Source organism: Salminus brasiliensis, chromosome 10 (assembly GCF_030463535.1).
Source record: "Salminus brasiliensis chromosome 10, fSalBra1.hap2, whole genome shotgun sequence".
Taxonomy (NCBI): domain Eukaryota; kingdom Metazoa; phylum Chordata; class Actinopteri; order Characiformes; family Bryconidae; genus Salminus; species Salminus brasiliensis.
Window position 1 is genome coordinate 3,305,553 of NC_132887.1, and position 17,732 is coordinate 3,323,284.

General features: G+C 40.6%; 1 protein-coding gene across 1 annotated transcript in view; it reads left to right on the forward strand.

Moving 5' to 3' along the window:
• Window positions 1–6: 6 nt before the first annotated feature.
• The window catches only part of gabrr2a (gamma-aminobutyric acid type A receptor subunit rho2a), a 38,944-nt gene continuing 21,218 nt past the window's right edge, over window positions 7–17,732 (forward strand). The window contains exons 1-2 of the mRNA XM_072690247.1: window positions 7–152; window positions 4,929–5,035. Coding sequence (XP_072546348.1) covers window positions 28–152; window positions 4,929–5,035 — 232 coding nt within the window. The 5' untranslated portion in view covers window positions 7–27. The remainder of the gene's footprint in view (window positions 153–4,928; window positions 5,036–17,732) is intronic.

Below are 17,732 nucleotides of genomic sequence, written 5' to 3' on the forward strand. Positions count from 1 at the left end.
TCGGTTTGATGCCCCGCGCGTGCGACGATGCGCCGTCTCGGGCTCGCGCTCCTGCTGACGGCGACGGCGATGCGGCTCGCGCCCGCGGAGGGACTCGGACTCGGGAGAGCGCGAGAGAAGCGGTGGAGCGGAGAACCGGAGAAGCACGGAGGGTAAGAACCGAGAACCTGACGAAGCATCAGTCTGCAACGATTCATCGCATTTGTATCGATCAGAACTGATCGATTAATCGGAGCAGTGACGTCACTGATATATTTAAATGTAAAGCCCCTCTTTTAGAGTAATGAGAAAGTTACTGATGGTGAGCAGGTGACTGATGATGATGATGATGATGATGAAGATGACCCCTGCTGATGAAGATGAGGCTGTTTATAGTAGTGAATAGTTAATGTTGATGAAGATGATGATGAAGATTAAAATGGTCATTGTGATCATTAGTTAAGTGATTGCTGATGAAGATGAGTAGTGATGAAGATGACGAAGATCATGTTGACCGGTTTGCTTCTTTAATGGTGATGGTGAAGGTGATGCTGTTCATAGTAATGATTAGTTGATGATGATGATGATGATGATGATGATGGTGAGGATGGTGAAGATGAAAACGATCATGGTGATCATTAGTTAAGTGATTTCTACTTTGATGTTGATGATGAAGATGAAGATGAAGAAGATCATGTTGGTGTTTAGCTGACTGGTGTTTGCTACGTTCATTGTGAAGCTGTTCATCGCAGTGATTAGTTGTTGATTATGATGATGGCCAGAAGAAGAAGAAGAAGAAGATGATGATGATGATGAGGATGAAGATGCAATTATAATTCTAATGAAGTTTGTTTTAACTGCTGTAGGAACAAAGTCATTATAAAGAACAGACATAATTATGATTATTGTGTGACTTTGATTGAGCTGATTGATGATGATGATGATGATGATGAAGGAGATGCTGAGATGCTGATGAAGGAGATGCTGTAGAAGGTTTTTAGCTGTAGAAGAAATCTGATTTGGATGATGATGATGATGATGATGACGACCGTGTGGAGATGATGATAATAGTGATGAAGATGATGATGATGACGATGATGAAGGTTGTACGTTAAAGAGCCACAGGTGTGATGGTTTTGAAGGTGGAGAAGGTGAAAGATGGTTGTGGTGATGATGAGGATGAAGATGACACGAACAACACTGACAATGGTAAAAGTGAGAATGATGATGAAGGTGTTTAGCTGTAGAAGGTTTGGGATGAAGATGATGATGATGATGATGGTGATGATGATGATGAAGGAGGTGCTGAGATGGTGTAATGCTGTAAAACAGAGCAACAAGCATGACTGTTTTGAAGGTGGAGAAGGCAGAAGATGGTTGTGGTGAAGATGATGATGATGGTGTTAGGGTTTGAAGACAAGGATGAAGATGACAGTGACAGCCCTGATGATGATGATGATGATGAAGGTGGTGTCGAGATTTGTTGTCATGAGGTTACGGGACTAATGAGTTTGGGCTGGTGAAGGTGATGTAGATTGTGAAGATGATGATGATGATGAAGAGTGCGCTGTAAAACCAGAAGTGCCATAAGTGTGCCGGTATTGTTACAGTGACAGCGATGATGACGATGATGATAATAGTAGTGATGATGAGGATGAGGAAGGCGGTGTCAGGGTTTATTGTAATGAGCTCACGAGATTAGCTATAATGGGTTGTATAAAGGTAGAAAGAAACTGATTGGGATGATGATGATGATGATGATGACGATGATGATGATGATGAAGGAGGTGCTGTGAAACAGAGCCACAAGTGTGATGGTTTTGAAGGTGGAGAAGGTGGAAGATGGTTGTGGCAAAGATGAGGATTTAGACGACAGTGACATGAATGACAATGATTATAGTGATGATGATGAGGGTGATGGTGATGATGGTGATGACGAAGATGGTGTCTGTGTTTGAAGACCAGGAAGATAACAGTGTTGATGATGATGATGAAGGTGTTGTCAGGGTTTGTTGTAATGAGGTCATGGGAGTAGTTTTAATAGATTATAGAAGAAAGAATTTGATTGAGATCATGAAGAAGAAGAAGAAGAAGATGATGATGATGATGATGATGAAGGTGCTGTGAAACAGAGCCACAAGTGTGATGGTTTTGAAGGTGGAAGATGGTTGTATCAAAGATGAGGATTTAGATGACATGAATGATAATGATTATATTGATGGTGATGATGATGATGATGATGATGATGAAGGTGGTGTCTGGATTTGCTGTAATAAAGAGTAAATAAAGAATTAGAATATTGAAAAAATATTTGATCGGAATGGATGGATGGTGATGATGATGGGGATGGTGATGATGATGATGGTGACGGGGATGGTGATGATGATGATGGTGATGATGATGATGGTGATGGTGATGATGATTAAGGTGATGTCAGGGTTTGCTGTAATAAGGAGAAGAATTTGAATATTGACAAAAATATTTGATTGGAATGATGATGATGATGATGATGGTGATGATAGTAATGATGGTGATGGTGATAATGAAGGTGATGATGGTGAGGATGGTGATGATGATGGGGATGGTGGTGATGAAGGTGATGATGATGGGGATGGTGATGATGATGAAGGTGGTGTCGGGATTTGCTGTAATAACGAGAAGAATTTGAGTATTGTGAAAATATTTGATTGAAATGATGATGACGGTGATGATGATGATAGTAATGATGGTGATGATGATAGTAATAGTAATGATGGTGATGGGGAAATGATGATGAAGGTGATGATGATGATGATGATGGGTATAGTGGTGATGATAAAGATGATGGTGATGGGGATGGTGATGATGATGGTGATGAAGGTGGTGTCAGGGTTTGCTGTAATAAGGAGAAGAATTTGAGTATTGAGAAAATATTTCATTGGAATGATGATGATGATGGTGATGATGATGGTGATGATGATGATGATGATGGTGATGATGATGGTGATGATGATGATGATGATGATGATGGTGGTGATGATGATGGTGATGATGATGATGGTGATGGTGATGATGATGATGATGGGGATGATAATGATGATGACCAAGAACCCTTTAAGGCACCTGTGTTTTTCACTCCAGCGTAAATGACCCCGCAGTGTCCCTCTGTGCCACCCCACCCCCCCCACACCTCCGTCAGCCCCGCTCACTGACTCCTGTTTCCCTTTAATGAGGGCAAAGGCTGGGGCACAGCGAGCCTGACCCAGACGGCTGACGCAGCCCTCTCCTCTCCACTCGTCAATTCCACACTGCAACCAGCGCTCCTCTCACACACACACACACACACACACACACACACACACACACATACGGCGTACACACCGTGCTTCCACCACGTGTCTCTGGCACGTTTTGTCCATCTGTCAGGAGGCTGCGGTCACTCACTCACTGCTGAGCTGACACAACATGTGGCTGCGTCCTGATGGGAGACAAAACCCATTCAATTACAGTGAAGCAGCGCAGTGAGTAATCTCCTCAGCTCAGAGCGAGGAAGAAGATGTACCTCACTTCAGAATCTCAGCTGAGCTCCTGCGATCTTACATGCTTGCTGAAATGCTCTCAGCTACGAATAAATAACAAACGGTGAAGAGGAGTATCAGTGATAATCCAGAGGCAGCAGCTAGACCAGTCTGCGATTCCATGTTTATAAATGGACAAAAGTATTGGGACACCTGCTGATTCATTATTTCTTCTGAAATCAGGGGGAATAAAAAGAGCTGATCCTGCTTTTGTTGGAGTAACTGTTTCTACTGTCCAGAGAACAGGCTTTCTACTAGATTTTGGAGAAGAATTGCTGTGAGGATTTGATTGCATTCATGACAAGAGTTAACATTAGTGAGGTCAGGATGTTAGATGATCACTACCTGAACTCATCCCCCTCAGTGCTGGGGGACTTTACACCCCTCCAGGCCACGTCTAGTAGCTTAATATATATACATAGCTAGTCTGACAACCAGGTTTCTCCTGGACACCCCTCAGTCCAGCCAGCCAGCACAGTGTGGAGGATGTGTTCAACTCCATTATCATCATCATCAGCAGCAGCAGCAGTAGCAGCTCACCTGATTTACCATCATTAAGCCCTGATTTACCACCAAACCAGGTGTTGATCTGAGGAGAACTCTAAATAACACTAGACTCCATGAGAGAGGAGAACTTTGGAGATGTTCTAATGATGAACACAGTGATGGAGAACCACCACCACTTTCTGTAGGAGTGATATTATTAGTGTTTATTCTAATATCAGTGATTTACTAAGCAGATACACACTTACTGCCCAGATAAGCAATTTAGGGAGCTAAAACTTTTGCACAGCACTGTTGACACCAACTAAATCAGCAATTATAAGAAAATGAACATTTTAAAAGCTGTATCTCTATCAGTGCTGTCGCAGCGGTGGTACGCTCAAGGCCTGGACCACGTTCAGCTGTAGTGTATATTCTCCTAATTAAAAAAGGTAGGCTGCAGAAGTGCAGACACACACCTTCTCAGTGGGAAAGTGGATGTGGTGTAGCTTTGAGAACTCTGAGGGCCTTCAGGACCATGTTGTACTCCATGCCAGTAACTCCGGGGACTGCAGTGTACCCTCTTCTGACAGTGCAGTGTTCTGTGTTCTGTAAGCCGTGGCAAACTGTGAGCCTCTCAACTCCTGAAATGACGCATCCCTCATACATGCATAATGCATGAGCATGATAATTGCCAGGCCTAATTGCAGCTTGGAGTCCTTTAAAGAGCTCAGCTCCACCACGGAAAGCAGCAGACTGTTGCTGCCTTGGCAAACTGTTGATGTACATTCTCAGGTTAACGGGTGGATGCTAACCTGCGCTGGTCGGGTTCGGCCTTCTGTTGCAGCTCTGGACATGGTTCTGATTTCTGACTTACAGTTGTAGTCACGCAGTTTTGTCCTCTTGCAGCACTCTCACAAAGAAGCCTCCGGACGTGACAAAGTCAAGGAAGCTGAAGACGGACCAACTGCTGAAGGTGGATGATCATGACTTCACTATGAGACCAGCTTTCGGAGGTGAGCTCATGGAATATGCACCTTCTGCCTCTAAATTGCTGTCAGCTGCAAATGCACGAGGAAAGGCAGAGGAGACTACTGAGGGCATTGGAATAGGTAGTGATCAATATACATACAGTACCAGTCAAAAGTTTGGATCCACTATAGTGAAGATGTGCTGGCTGTGGGGTTTTTTAAGGAGACCACGCAGCTACAGGATGATAATGACTGTTACTCATTTGGCAAAAGACCACTAAATAGCCTTAATAGCCTATATGACCCAATCACCTCCTTTCAGTTCAACCTACAACATAGGCTACTGGAACCTCCCCCTCCAGCCTTGACATCCTAACTAAAGTGGATACCCACGTGTCCTCAGTGCCCTCTTTTAAAAAAAATTAAATAAATAAAATATATGGACACCATAGCATTTGGATCAGATGTTTTTTTTAAGATGATGATCTTCAAAAGGTTCTTTGAGTGATACCACAGGAGATATGCGCTGGTGGTTCTTCTATGGCACCATTTCTAGTGCGTACACCACAGGTTTAAAAGTTAGGAATCACAGATGACCTCGAGGATCGCTGGTTTGAATCCCGGTCATGCTGCTAGCCCACGGCAGCCAGGGCCCAGAGAGAGAGAGCGCAGTTGGCCCTGTTCCCTCCAGCGTGGGTAGATGGCACTTTCTCCCCACATCACTTCAGTGGTACTCAGCTTTCATATGATGGGTATTTTGGGTTCATATGATGGATTAAAGGGAAGATTTATTATGATTATGATTATTATTATTAATAATAATCATGTGCAAATTAAAGGCAAGAGAAATAATATATAATACTGGATATTATGGTAAGTTACAATGTAGAAGGTGTAGAATGTCCAGTGTCAGGTGTGTGTGTGTCAAAGTGGACTTAGCTGCTGACTTGGTTGAGGGCCTGAATAGCCTGTGGAAAGAAGCTCTTCCTCCTCCTTATTAAAAAAAAGAATAGGGCCCAGAGAGGGAGCGCAGTTGGCCTTGTTTCCTCCAGGGTGGGTAGATGGCACTTTCTCCCTATATCACTTCAGTGATGGACGTGTGTATCGGCCTTCACCCTCTCAGGGAGCACTGCATGTGATGGGGGAGGAGATGGACGGCTTGGGTAATTGTGATCCAAATTGGGGAGAAATAAAGCAATTATAGTAAAAAAAGAAAAAGTTAGAAGCACTGTTTCACTCATGTTGAAATGTATAATACATATTTTATAATATTACATAATTATAACATTTATAATGACTATAATTTATTATGAATATTTTTATCTGTAGCTTCATATGTTTAATTTAATTTGTATTTAAAATGAGAAAAGCTTATTATTTAAATCTGTGTTGTAAAAATATACATTATTACTGTATAAAATCAGACAATTTAGTGCTAGTACAGGTGTCAGTACAGGGCCTGACTGATATATGGAGTGGGTGATTTGCTACCATGGTTTCTTGGTATTAAAATGACTTAGACGATACAGTCAAGCCACTGTGGAACCCAGTACGAGTCCTCATGTCCTCCTGTATGTATGTTTTTAAGGTGATGATAAACAAAAGGTTTATTGAGTGATGCGGCAGGAGATAAATGATATCTAGAACCAAGAAAGTTCTTCTGTTGCATTGCTCTGAGGACCATTTTTATTTTTTTAGAAAGTTGGGAATCACAGAGAGCACTGAAGAAGGCGCAGTCACTATGACCAGAGGGTTGCTGGTTCGAATCCTGGTCATGTTGCCAGCCACATGTGACCTCACCTTTAGCATCACAGTAACATAATATGAATATAAAAATAATAAACAACAAAACAAAAAACTAAAAAACAAAAATAAACCACACACATACATGATCAGCTATATATCAGCTAAATCAGCCATAAAAATGAAACATTCATACAGAATCTGAATCAGAACAGTGTCATAGTTGAAATAATAAGAAACCAAAAACACAGAGAGTTCTCAGTTTAGATTTAAGGAGTGTAAACAAGGAAAACTGGCCATTATATCAATCATTAAACTATAAAATTAAAAATTAAACATAAAAATAAAATAAAAATTATATATATAAAATTATATTAACCAGTTTTTTTTATATTATCAGTGACCAGATTTTAGTCTCCCAAAATATGTACTGAGCACCAGAATCCCCCTACTGGTCAGACCCTAACATACATCTATATACACACGCATATATATATATATATATATATATATGCGTGTGCTGTATTTTAAGCTGTTTACAGTCTTACATATCCTGTATATGTGCATATCACTGCTGTCCAATGAAAACTAGTTTCTCCATTTTTGTCTGTTTTCTCCATGGTTTGAACCCTGTAGCTGCTTCTGTACACTGTGTAAATACTTCAAGATGAACGGACCAATAGAAATGCTCTAATTTCCTCTAACATTGACGTCCATTCAGAGTTAAGATCATTTTCACCTTCTCCTGTAAAGTCACCATTTTGGAGATACATGTTTTTCATTGGACAGCGACGATATCTGACGATATCTGACATATTCAGTACTCATCGGTTCAGACACTGTGGCCTACGTCTGGACCGCGGACTGTGCTGTAAAATCCAACTCCCTCCCCCTGGAGGAAAAACTCCAAACAAACACGTTAACAATAACATTTGTCTTCTTTACGTTTCGCTACTTCCGCTTCATTGGAACTGCCGAGATTACCCATGATGCTGTTGAGGATTATAGCTTCTTGCCTGCATGTGTGTGTGTGTGTGTGTGGAGTTTAAGCCGTGTGTAACATGTGACCTGCCCAGTGCATCACACATCATGTAATCGCAGTCTTCACAGATTCACGCTTACTCGTTGTGCGTAGTGCAGCGGGCAGTGAAGTGCTCTGAGGACTGTCCACTCACATGATGGATTAAAGAGAAGATAAAGATAAGATGTAAGAGTAGAAGCGGAGAACTACATACAGGTTCAGACACACCTGGATGAATGTGTGCTGGTCATCATCCTAAACACAGCTGATCTAAATGGTAGAGGACAAAAATGGGTAACCACTGGGGGGGTGTTCTAGTAGGCCTAAGTTGTAGGTCAGTTTGTATGTGTGTGAGCAGGATGTTAATGTACATTAATACTGGGGCTGCATGATATTGCAAAAAATCACACTGCGATATATATACATATATTTATATAAAAATATAATATGTAGAGGTATCGATAGCAGTATTCACATGAAATACGCAGAGAATTAGTGTAAGATCAGTATATGGTTGCGAAGGTGTAAAGTGTAAAGGTGCAGTGTGAAAAAAATAATTATGTGAAAATTAAAGGCACTAAAAATATATATAATACTGGATATTATGGTTACAATGTAGAAGGTGTAGAATGTCCAGAGTCAGGTGTGTGTGTGTGTCAAAGTGGACTTATTTAGCTTCTGACTTGTATATGTGTGTGTGTGTGTGTGTGTATATATATATATATATATATATATATATATATATTTATATATAATATATCATTGGTACATAATATAATTTATCATTGGTATCATTGGTACACAAACAACCCCTTTGTATCTCCATTCATGATGAATATATATATATAATTTCTGATGTGATTATATTAATAATGCACTCTGTATATCCAGGATTGAAATAAATGTAATAATATTAGGCAGATATAACCTGGTCTGATCTGGTAGATCTGTCTGTGTAATCACATCATACTACATGCGATGTAACTATTGCACATGCGCACACTGCGATTTTAATGACATCCTAACTAGGGTGGACACCTGTGTGTCTTCAGTATCCTTTTTTTATGGTCACCCCAGCATTTGAATCCAATGTTTTTAAGACAATGGTCAGCACACATTCAAGCAGGTGTGTCCAAACCTGTTTCAATAGAGTAGAGGTGAAGATGTAGAGGTAGGGAATTGGTGAGTAGTGTAAGATCAGTATATGGTTGCCAAGGTGTAAAGTGTAAAGATGTGAAAATTAAAGGCAATACAAATAATATATAATACTGGATATTATGGTAAGTTACAATGTAGAAGGTGTAGAATGTCCAGTGTCAGGTGTATGTGTGTGTGTGTGTGTGTGTGTGTTTGTGTGTGTGTGTGTGTCAAAGTGGACTTAGCAGCTGACTTGGTTGAGGGCCGGAATAGCCTGTGGAAAGAAGCCATTCCTCCTCCTTATTATATATATATATATATATATATATATATATATATATATATATATATATATATATATATATATATATATTCGTACACAAACATCCCCTTTGTATCTCCATTCATGATGAATGGACCAATAGAAATGCTCCAATTTGACTTGGAATAACATCTTTTTACATTGACTTCCATTGAAAGTTTTGGAGATACAAGGATTTTGTGTGACAGTGATGATATGTAACTCACAGGTTCTTTGATTTCTGTCAAATATACTGTAACTCCAGTGTGTATCATATGAACAGCTCCATACATTGGAGTGAAATATGTCTAAATATTGAGGTAATAAATAAATCAGGCTTTAATGAACTGACTGAACTGTCAGTTACTGCAGCACAGTATCACTCCCCTCAAAGGGCTGTCATAAGAATCTAGTGACAGAAAATAAATGCGTGTGTGTGTGTGTGTATGTATGTGTGTGTGTGTGTGTGTGTGTGTGTGTTGACACATGCTGCCTTTCATTGTAAGACTGGACCTCTTTTTCTCCGAACTCTCAGTTCTTCTTCAGTTCAGGTGTAATTTAATCACCAGTCTGAGTTTCGGAGCGAGCGCTCTGCCGGCACTGCTGTGTTAAATGGACAGAGTGTAAGCAGCTCATCAGATCACACGGCTTTCTCCTCGTCTCTACACAGATGGCTTGGAGAACTTTAAAGGACCCTGATCCCACTTATTTTCTGCTTTGCTTCCACTGAAACATTCATTATTTATGAGTCCATGCTGGTGCTGCTTGATTATGGCAAAAAATATAATTCTGATTATTTTTATCAGTGTTTAGAGATCGTGATTATTTAACGCAATTATTATTTGACTTTAGAAACATCTTATAATTCGATAATAAAACATAAATGAATAAATCAGATGAATAAAAACACATCATTATAATTTAACTACTACTACTACTACTAATAATAATAATAATAGGGACAACCGATTCAGATCGGGTACTGGCTATTTTAATCCCAATCCAGTTCCGAGTCTTTGTTTTAACCACGCTGTTCAGAGCGCCATCTGGTGTCCTCAAACCACCATTAACGGTCATTATCCTTAGCCGGCTGCAGCAGCAGCAGCAGTGTGGACGTTCTCAAAAGGTAAATAAAGGAGTTGAGGTTCTGCAGTGTGGAGCTATTTTACAGTGGAACCTGAAAACAGACCATAATATCTGACCCTTCATAAAACTCTCACTGAAACGCTCTGTTTTACCAGCGGGAGAACCGGAGAACCGCTCACTCACCTTTCTCTGTTTATAAACCAGCTCTGAAGAACCCATTCAGAACTGAGTATAAGCTAATGCTAATGCTAACACACACACATACGCTATAGAAACCCCAATCACACACACACACACACACACACACACACACACACACACAGCACATTCACCCACTATAAACCAGTTATTACACACCAGTAGACCAACAACAACCACAGATACCAGTCCAGAGTGTGTACCACTACACACACACTCTCACACACACACACACACACAGATTATTAAGATATTAAACACTATAAAACACCATTTTAAGAAAAGTTAATCCGTCCAGAAAGTCTGATTATAGAAACTGACCCAGAAGAAGGCTTTCTACTAGATTTTAGAGAAGCACTGCTGTGAGGATTTGATTGTATTCAGCTACAAGAGCATTACTGAGGGCAAGGATGTTGAATGATCCCCTCAGCACCAACCATTATCCCAGAGAACACAGTTCTTCCACTGCACCACAGCTCAATGCTGGGGGGCTTTACACCCCCTTTCTAGCCCACGCCTGGCATTATTAGGCAGCATGGTGCCAATAGGGTCATGATGTTCATCTGCTCCAGAGAGTCCTATTCTATTGGCAGTACTTTATTCTCTACAGGGACTAGACAAGCTGTGTGTGTGAGCATGTGCACATCTGTCTCAGCGGCAAAATACTCTTTACTACAGACTGTTACAATGTAACTAATGTAGCACATACCTGCACAATGTATATAGCCTGTATAATTCTAAATTGTTTACATTTTATATTTTATTTTATATATTCTCTGCATGTTTAATTTTTGATCCTTGTTATTTGTCTATTTATATTTATACTTTTTATTCTATGACATCCAATGTGGGCAGCAAAGTAAGAATTTCATTGTACAGGGAAACTAGTTTCCTTACTGTGCATATGACAATAAAGCTTTGAATCTTGAATCTTGAATCTTGAACTTAAAGTAGCTGAATGCATTCATTAGAAGGGGTGTCCACAAACATGTGGACATGTAATGTTTCCTATGATACATTCCAACTCTACATTCTCCTATCTGTGTAAGGGAGGGTCAGACAAATGCTGGTCAGTTCCTGCACCTACCTGGATTCTGCAGTGAACGTTCTCAATGCTTCTTTTTGTTTTTGCACTTAAAGTTTCGGGGGGTCTATGGCCGGGGGGTCTATAGCCCCCCTAGGCTCGTCTCCTAATTCAGAAAGCTGTAGGACTCTTTCTTTTTTAAATGGTGTTTTCTGACTCGGGCTCTACACACACACACACACACACACACACACACACACACAGAGAGAGAAAAAGGTCTTTTCTGATGTTGTTTTTTTCGCTAAGAATAGTGGAACTAATGAAAGTTACTTGTTTGGATCCCAACCCTTGTTTTGCAGCGTGACAGGGGGGTACCTTGGGGAATAGCGCTGCTTTCGGCGGGGGGCCGCAGCGATGGGGATTAAAATAGCCCCAGCACATTTCACACGGAATCCAGCCTGTCAATAAACTCACAGATGTGCTGGAGTCAGTCAGCGAAGCACTGCCGTAGCTGTCTTACTGTAGGCAACATGCTGGGAGTTCACAATGTGATGTAATCCGCCGACTGCAGCCTCTTGCTCGCTCTCTCTCTAGGCCTGGAAAGCGCTCCTATCCACTTTCCTTTGTAGGAGATACATCATTTAGCAGCTCCCAGACTCCACCGGACTCCTTTTTTCTCCGGCTAGACTACTAATTAACGTAGCTCAGGTATGAAGTGTCATACGCTGCAGAAGCTGAGGGTTTTTTTTTTTTTTTTATATCAGAAAGCAGATGGAATTTCTGCAGTTTCGGCTGCAGTGCAGGCATAATCCCCCAGACAGATAACCAATGGTGCATTAAGCTTATGGATAATCCTCCAAAAGGGTAGCACCTCTATCATTTCACGTATACAGAGAATGTAGCGTTCCCTTTATGAATCATAACATGATATGCATTTCCTAATGTCATGGATTACACACTTGAGGGCATTTGCGGACATTGCTAGATACACCATAAGGTCCACTCTGTATTATTTTTATCTGCAGATTAGACCTCAAGGAGGGTTATCCGACTGTAAGCGGAGTATATACACTGCTTGTCCGAATGTTTGTGGACACCCTTTCTAATGAATGCATTTGGCACACAGCTTGTCTCATCCCTAGATAAACATGGGCCTATCAGCAACATGCTATCTAATGCCAGGTGTGGGCTAGAGGGGTATAAAGCCCTCCAGCATTGAGCTGTGGAGCAGTGTGGAAGAACTGTGCTCTTGTGCAGTCAAATCCTCACTGCAATGCTCCTCCAAAATCTAGGAGAAAACCTTTTTTCCCGGACAGTAGAGACAGTTACTCCAACAAAAGCACTTATAAACACTTTTTAATACCGTTTATCAGGTGTCCCAATACTTTTGTCAATTTAGTGTATTGATATTAGTGTGTATAAAGTATGATATCTATCTAAATGTATATAAATGTACCAAGTTTTAGTTTTAATCCCTTTTCTCAAGCATGTTCCAGCGTTTAGGCACACACTGGGCTCGGATCAGATCACTGAAGTGGCATGCTGTCCCATGTGTGCACTCCTGGTGTGGAAGGAATCGCTTCCTTTCTCTCCACCCATCTCTCTTTTTTCCAGTAAAAGATTTAAGCAGTGCTTGCTGATGGGGTAAGTCCATCTGGAGGTTGACTGAGGCAGTTCTGGACCGCAGCTCACCAGCTACTGTGATGATATTGAGCTGGCAGAGATTGCGCTGACCAGCCGGCCTGCCGCGTGGATTAACACATGCCCCAACCTCCTGACTTGTCCCCCAGAGAAAGTACCAGTTTTGTTCGCCAGTGCTGAGGCAGTATTTCCCCTTCCAAACTTCTGAGCTTTAAAATGAGCTGTAAGTAAAGATGAGCATCTAAAAGTAGGCAGTCAGCTCACCACTGCTAAAACACTCTTCTATCATACAAAAAGAAATGCACTGCTAACAACATCCCACCACACAGTGTGAGTGTGTCTGTCACAGGATCAGATCTGGTTCATTGAATTTCCCTTCGAATTCTCATCTAATATTTTCTGATAGCAGAGCCCATACCCATCCATCCATCTATACAAATCCATACCAATCTATAACTATATAGACCCATCTTTACTCATCTATACCTATCTACACTCATCCATACCAACCTGTACCTGTCTACACCCATCCATATCTATCTATATCCATCAATACCCATTCATACCATTTATACCCATCCATACTCCCATATACCTATCTATACCCATCTGTACCAATCAATATCTATTTTCACCCATCCATACCCATCTATACTCATCCATACCATCTATATCCATCTTTACCCATTTGTACTCATCCATACCCATCTATACCTATCTATACCCATCAATTACCATCCATACCCATCTATACCCATCCATATCATCTATACCCATTTGTGTCCATCCATATCATCTTCACTAATCCATACCCATCTATTTCTATCTATACCATCCATATCATCAATACGCATTTGTGCCCATCCATACCATCTATACCCATCCATACCCATCTATATCTATCTATACCATCCATATCATCTATACCCATTCATACCCATCCATACCCATCTATATCTATCTATACCATCCATACCCATCTATATCTATCTATACCATCCATATCATCTATACCCATTCATACCCATCCATACCCATCTATATCTATCTACTCCCATCCATACCCATCTATATCTATCTATACCATCCATAACCATCCATACCCATCTCTACCCATCCATACCATCTATGCCTATCTCTAACCATCCATACCATCTATACCCATTTGCACCCGTCCATACTATCTATACCCATCCATACCTATCTATACTTATCTATACCCATCTATACCTATATATACTCATCCATACCATACCCACACAACTCCATGGGCTTGTAGGTTCTTGCTCCCTGTATCTGTGTCCTTTTAAAACACACACTGCCTATACCACATTGTCCCAATAACTGTGAGTAAATGGGGCTGTTTCCAGGAAGAAGTGATTAAGCAGATGAATGGATGGAAGGATTGCATTTCATTTATGTAGAATTTTGTAAGTTTATTTAAAGCAAATTATGTGTTTTGTTTGTTTACACTGTAGGTAATGTCATCACAAGCAATGAGCCCTGTATATATATATAACCCACTGCTGAAAAAAATCGAGAGGGTGGATTTAGACTGTTTGACCATATTTTGGTAACATTTTGTTCACATATTAGCATTTGTTTACTTATCTCACTCGTTTAACTGAACATGTGAAGTAATTAGTCAAAGTATTATGTTTTATTATTATATATTTCTCACTTGAAGTGTCATTAAAACAAATTCTAAACTTTCAATCCCCACCACATTGGTGTTGGTAAGTAAAAGAGGAGCTGTCTTTGTGTATTAGGGGTCCAAGCACACAATTTTGAATTAATTTACCCTCCCTTCTTTCTCAGACACAGAAATGTGGAGCGACTGTCTAACTGCCTTGTCAAGAGGCAGGAGGTCATAAGTTCAAATCCCATCAAAACCACCAACAGCCCTCTATAGTCAGGGGTTTGAGAATAGGAAGGCTGCTGCCCATGTGATAGGGGGCTTTCTTACCTGCAGATTGGGAATAAACAGTAAACAGTTTGAGAGGGGCGGAGCCACAGACTAATCATCTTACACAGTATTTAATCATTTTCAGATCTATTGGAAACTTTGTTCAGATCATTTGCGATTGTCTGGTTAAACAGGCCTACAGATATATCATATATACAGATTGAGCGAAGTGGCACAGGACTGAGGATTACAGCACTTCCCACAGACCAAATTGTGTGCTTGGACCCCTAATACACAAAGACAGCTCCTCTTTTACTTACCAACACCAATGTGGTGGGGATTGAAAGTTTAGAATTTGTACAGAAATTCTTCATTTGTTTTAATGACACTTCAAGTGAGAAATATATAATAATAAAACATAATACTTTGACTAATTACTTCACATGTTCAGTTAAACGAGTGAGATAAGTAAACAAGTGCTAATATGTGAACAAAATGTTACCAAAATATGGTCAAACAGTTTAAATCCACCCTCTCGATTTTCAGCAGTGGCTGTATATATATATATATACAGGGCTTATTGCTTGTGATGACAGGGTTTTTATGCAGTGTAATGTTACAGCTCTAGACCGGCCCTATGGTCTAACTGCTGCTTATGAAAAGTGAGGAGATCAGAGCTCCATTGTCAAAAGCCTTCAGTTCTGGAGACATCATGTGATCTGAACAATGTTTCCAATAGATCTGCTGCACTAAACTGTAGTCTAATTGTAGTCATTTTAATGAATATCTAGTTAAATCGTCTACTACATACAGTGAAGGCTTTACACAGTTATCACCAGTGTATTCTAATGGCATCATGCTGCCTCAGTCTGTGAAGACTTGCGGACCTAGATCAAAATGAGTGCTATAACAGTAATTGCCTACTTGGGGCTCTTACTATGTGGATTAGTGGTTGGTCATTCAGGTTTCAATGGACCCTTTAACACAAAAAGCTCTGAAAAGGTAACATATAGGTTATACAGAGAATCAATTGAATTTAAATGTCATTCATTATGTAATTACACAAGAATAGTTCAGCAAAACACAGCAATAACTCTCGACTTTTAAAGGTTAATAGAGGCCTGAGCGTTTCCTTCCTCTCCTAGTAGAGTTATGATGCACATAATCACCACTGATTGCCTACATATGCAGTCTGACTTCTGATTACGGCTAGACTGAGATATGGCCCATATCCACCCAAGGTCAGCTCAGACGATTTCAGACACAGCCGAGCAGCGGGGGGTTGATTAGTTTGGCCACATCGATTTCACCTAGGAGCTGTGTTCCTATTTAGCCTGATTCATCTGATATCAAGCCTTGATGGCACATGACATGGAAATTGACTACTGTGTGTGTGTAGTGGCTGCCTGCTTAGCGGAAATGCTAATGAATTTCAGGATTATGTAACTTATCGCCATTAAATGAAGGGTTTGATATCTCGCTTTGACTTAATTGCTGGGTAGCAAATGAGAATAATATCATACAATATTCAAAGTAATTTCAATGCTAATAAAAAAAGCTCCTTCATTTTATGACTGATATTATTGCTTGCTAAGTGGCAGGTAATGCATGGTTTAGTTTACTGCCTCTAAATGCTAAAAATCACATCAGGCCTAATAATATAATAATAATAAATTAACTGATTTTTTGAGTTAACTCAATTTAGTTTAGTCAGAATTTCTCCTAACTCACAAGTTAGTTTTATCCTCAAAAACATGGGTAAAAGCGCTGCAGCTGAAACTGATTAAATACTGTGTAAGATGATTAGTCTGTGGCTCCGCCCCTCTCAAACTGTTTACTGTTTATTCCCAGTCTGCAGGTAAGAAATCCCCCTATCACATGGGCAGCAGCCTTCCTATTCTCAAACCCCTGACTATAGAGGGCTGTTGGTGGTTTTGGTGCGATTTGAACTTATAACCTCCTGCCTCTTGACGAGCAGGCAGTTAGACAGTCGCTCCACTCTAAAGCTGTGAGGCTGTGCACATTTCTGTGTCTGAGAAAGAAAGGAGGGTAAATTTACAATTTATAGAATTGTGTTTTTATGCAGTGTAATGTCACAGCTCTAGACCGGCCCTACAGTCTAACTGCTGCTCATGAAAAGCGAGGAGATCAGAGCTCCATTGTCAAAAGCCTTCAGTTCTGGAGACATCATGTGATAGAGGAAGGTTCTAACCCACAAATGGGAATAAGCAGTAAACAGATTGAGGGGGCGGAGCCACAGACTAAACATTTTTCACAGTATTAAATCAGTTTCAGCTGCAGATCATTTACTGATGACTTTGAGGCTCAACTCAATGTGGATTGATGACCAAACTGACTCAGTTGCCCTGACTTTTCTGACACTTTTCTGAGTTCAGATTATGTCGGGTCCAGAACGATATATCTATGTGGTGAAAATCTCGCTGTAAGTCTTTCTAGCGTTCCTCCGTCATCCGTGTCCATATGCACACATGCTAACCCACGCCATCCAGCCAGCAGCCTGATCTTTTGAGTGACAGATAGTGCTGTTATCCTAATCCCAGAGAAAGCAAGGGTTTATGTGCGATACAAAAGGGCCTAACGAGAGAAGCGCCGTGTAAGATATCAAAGCCGCAGTTCCAGCCGAGTGCTCTGTGAGCAGGGCCCGTCCCTGGAGAAATGATCCTC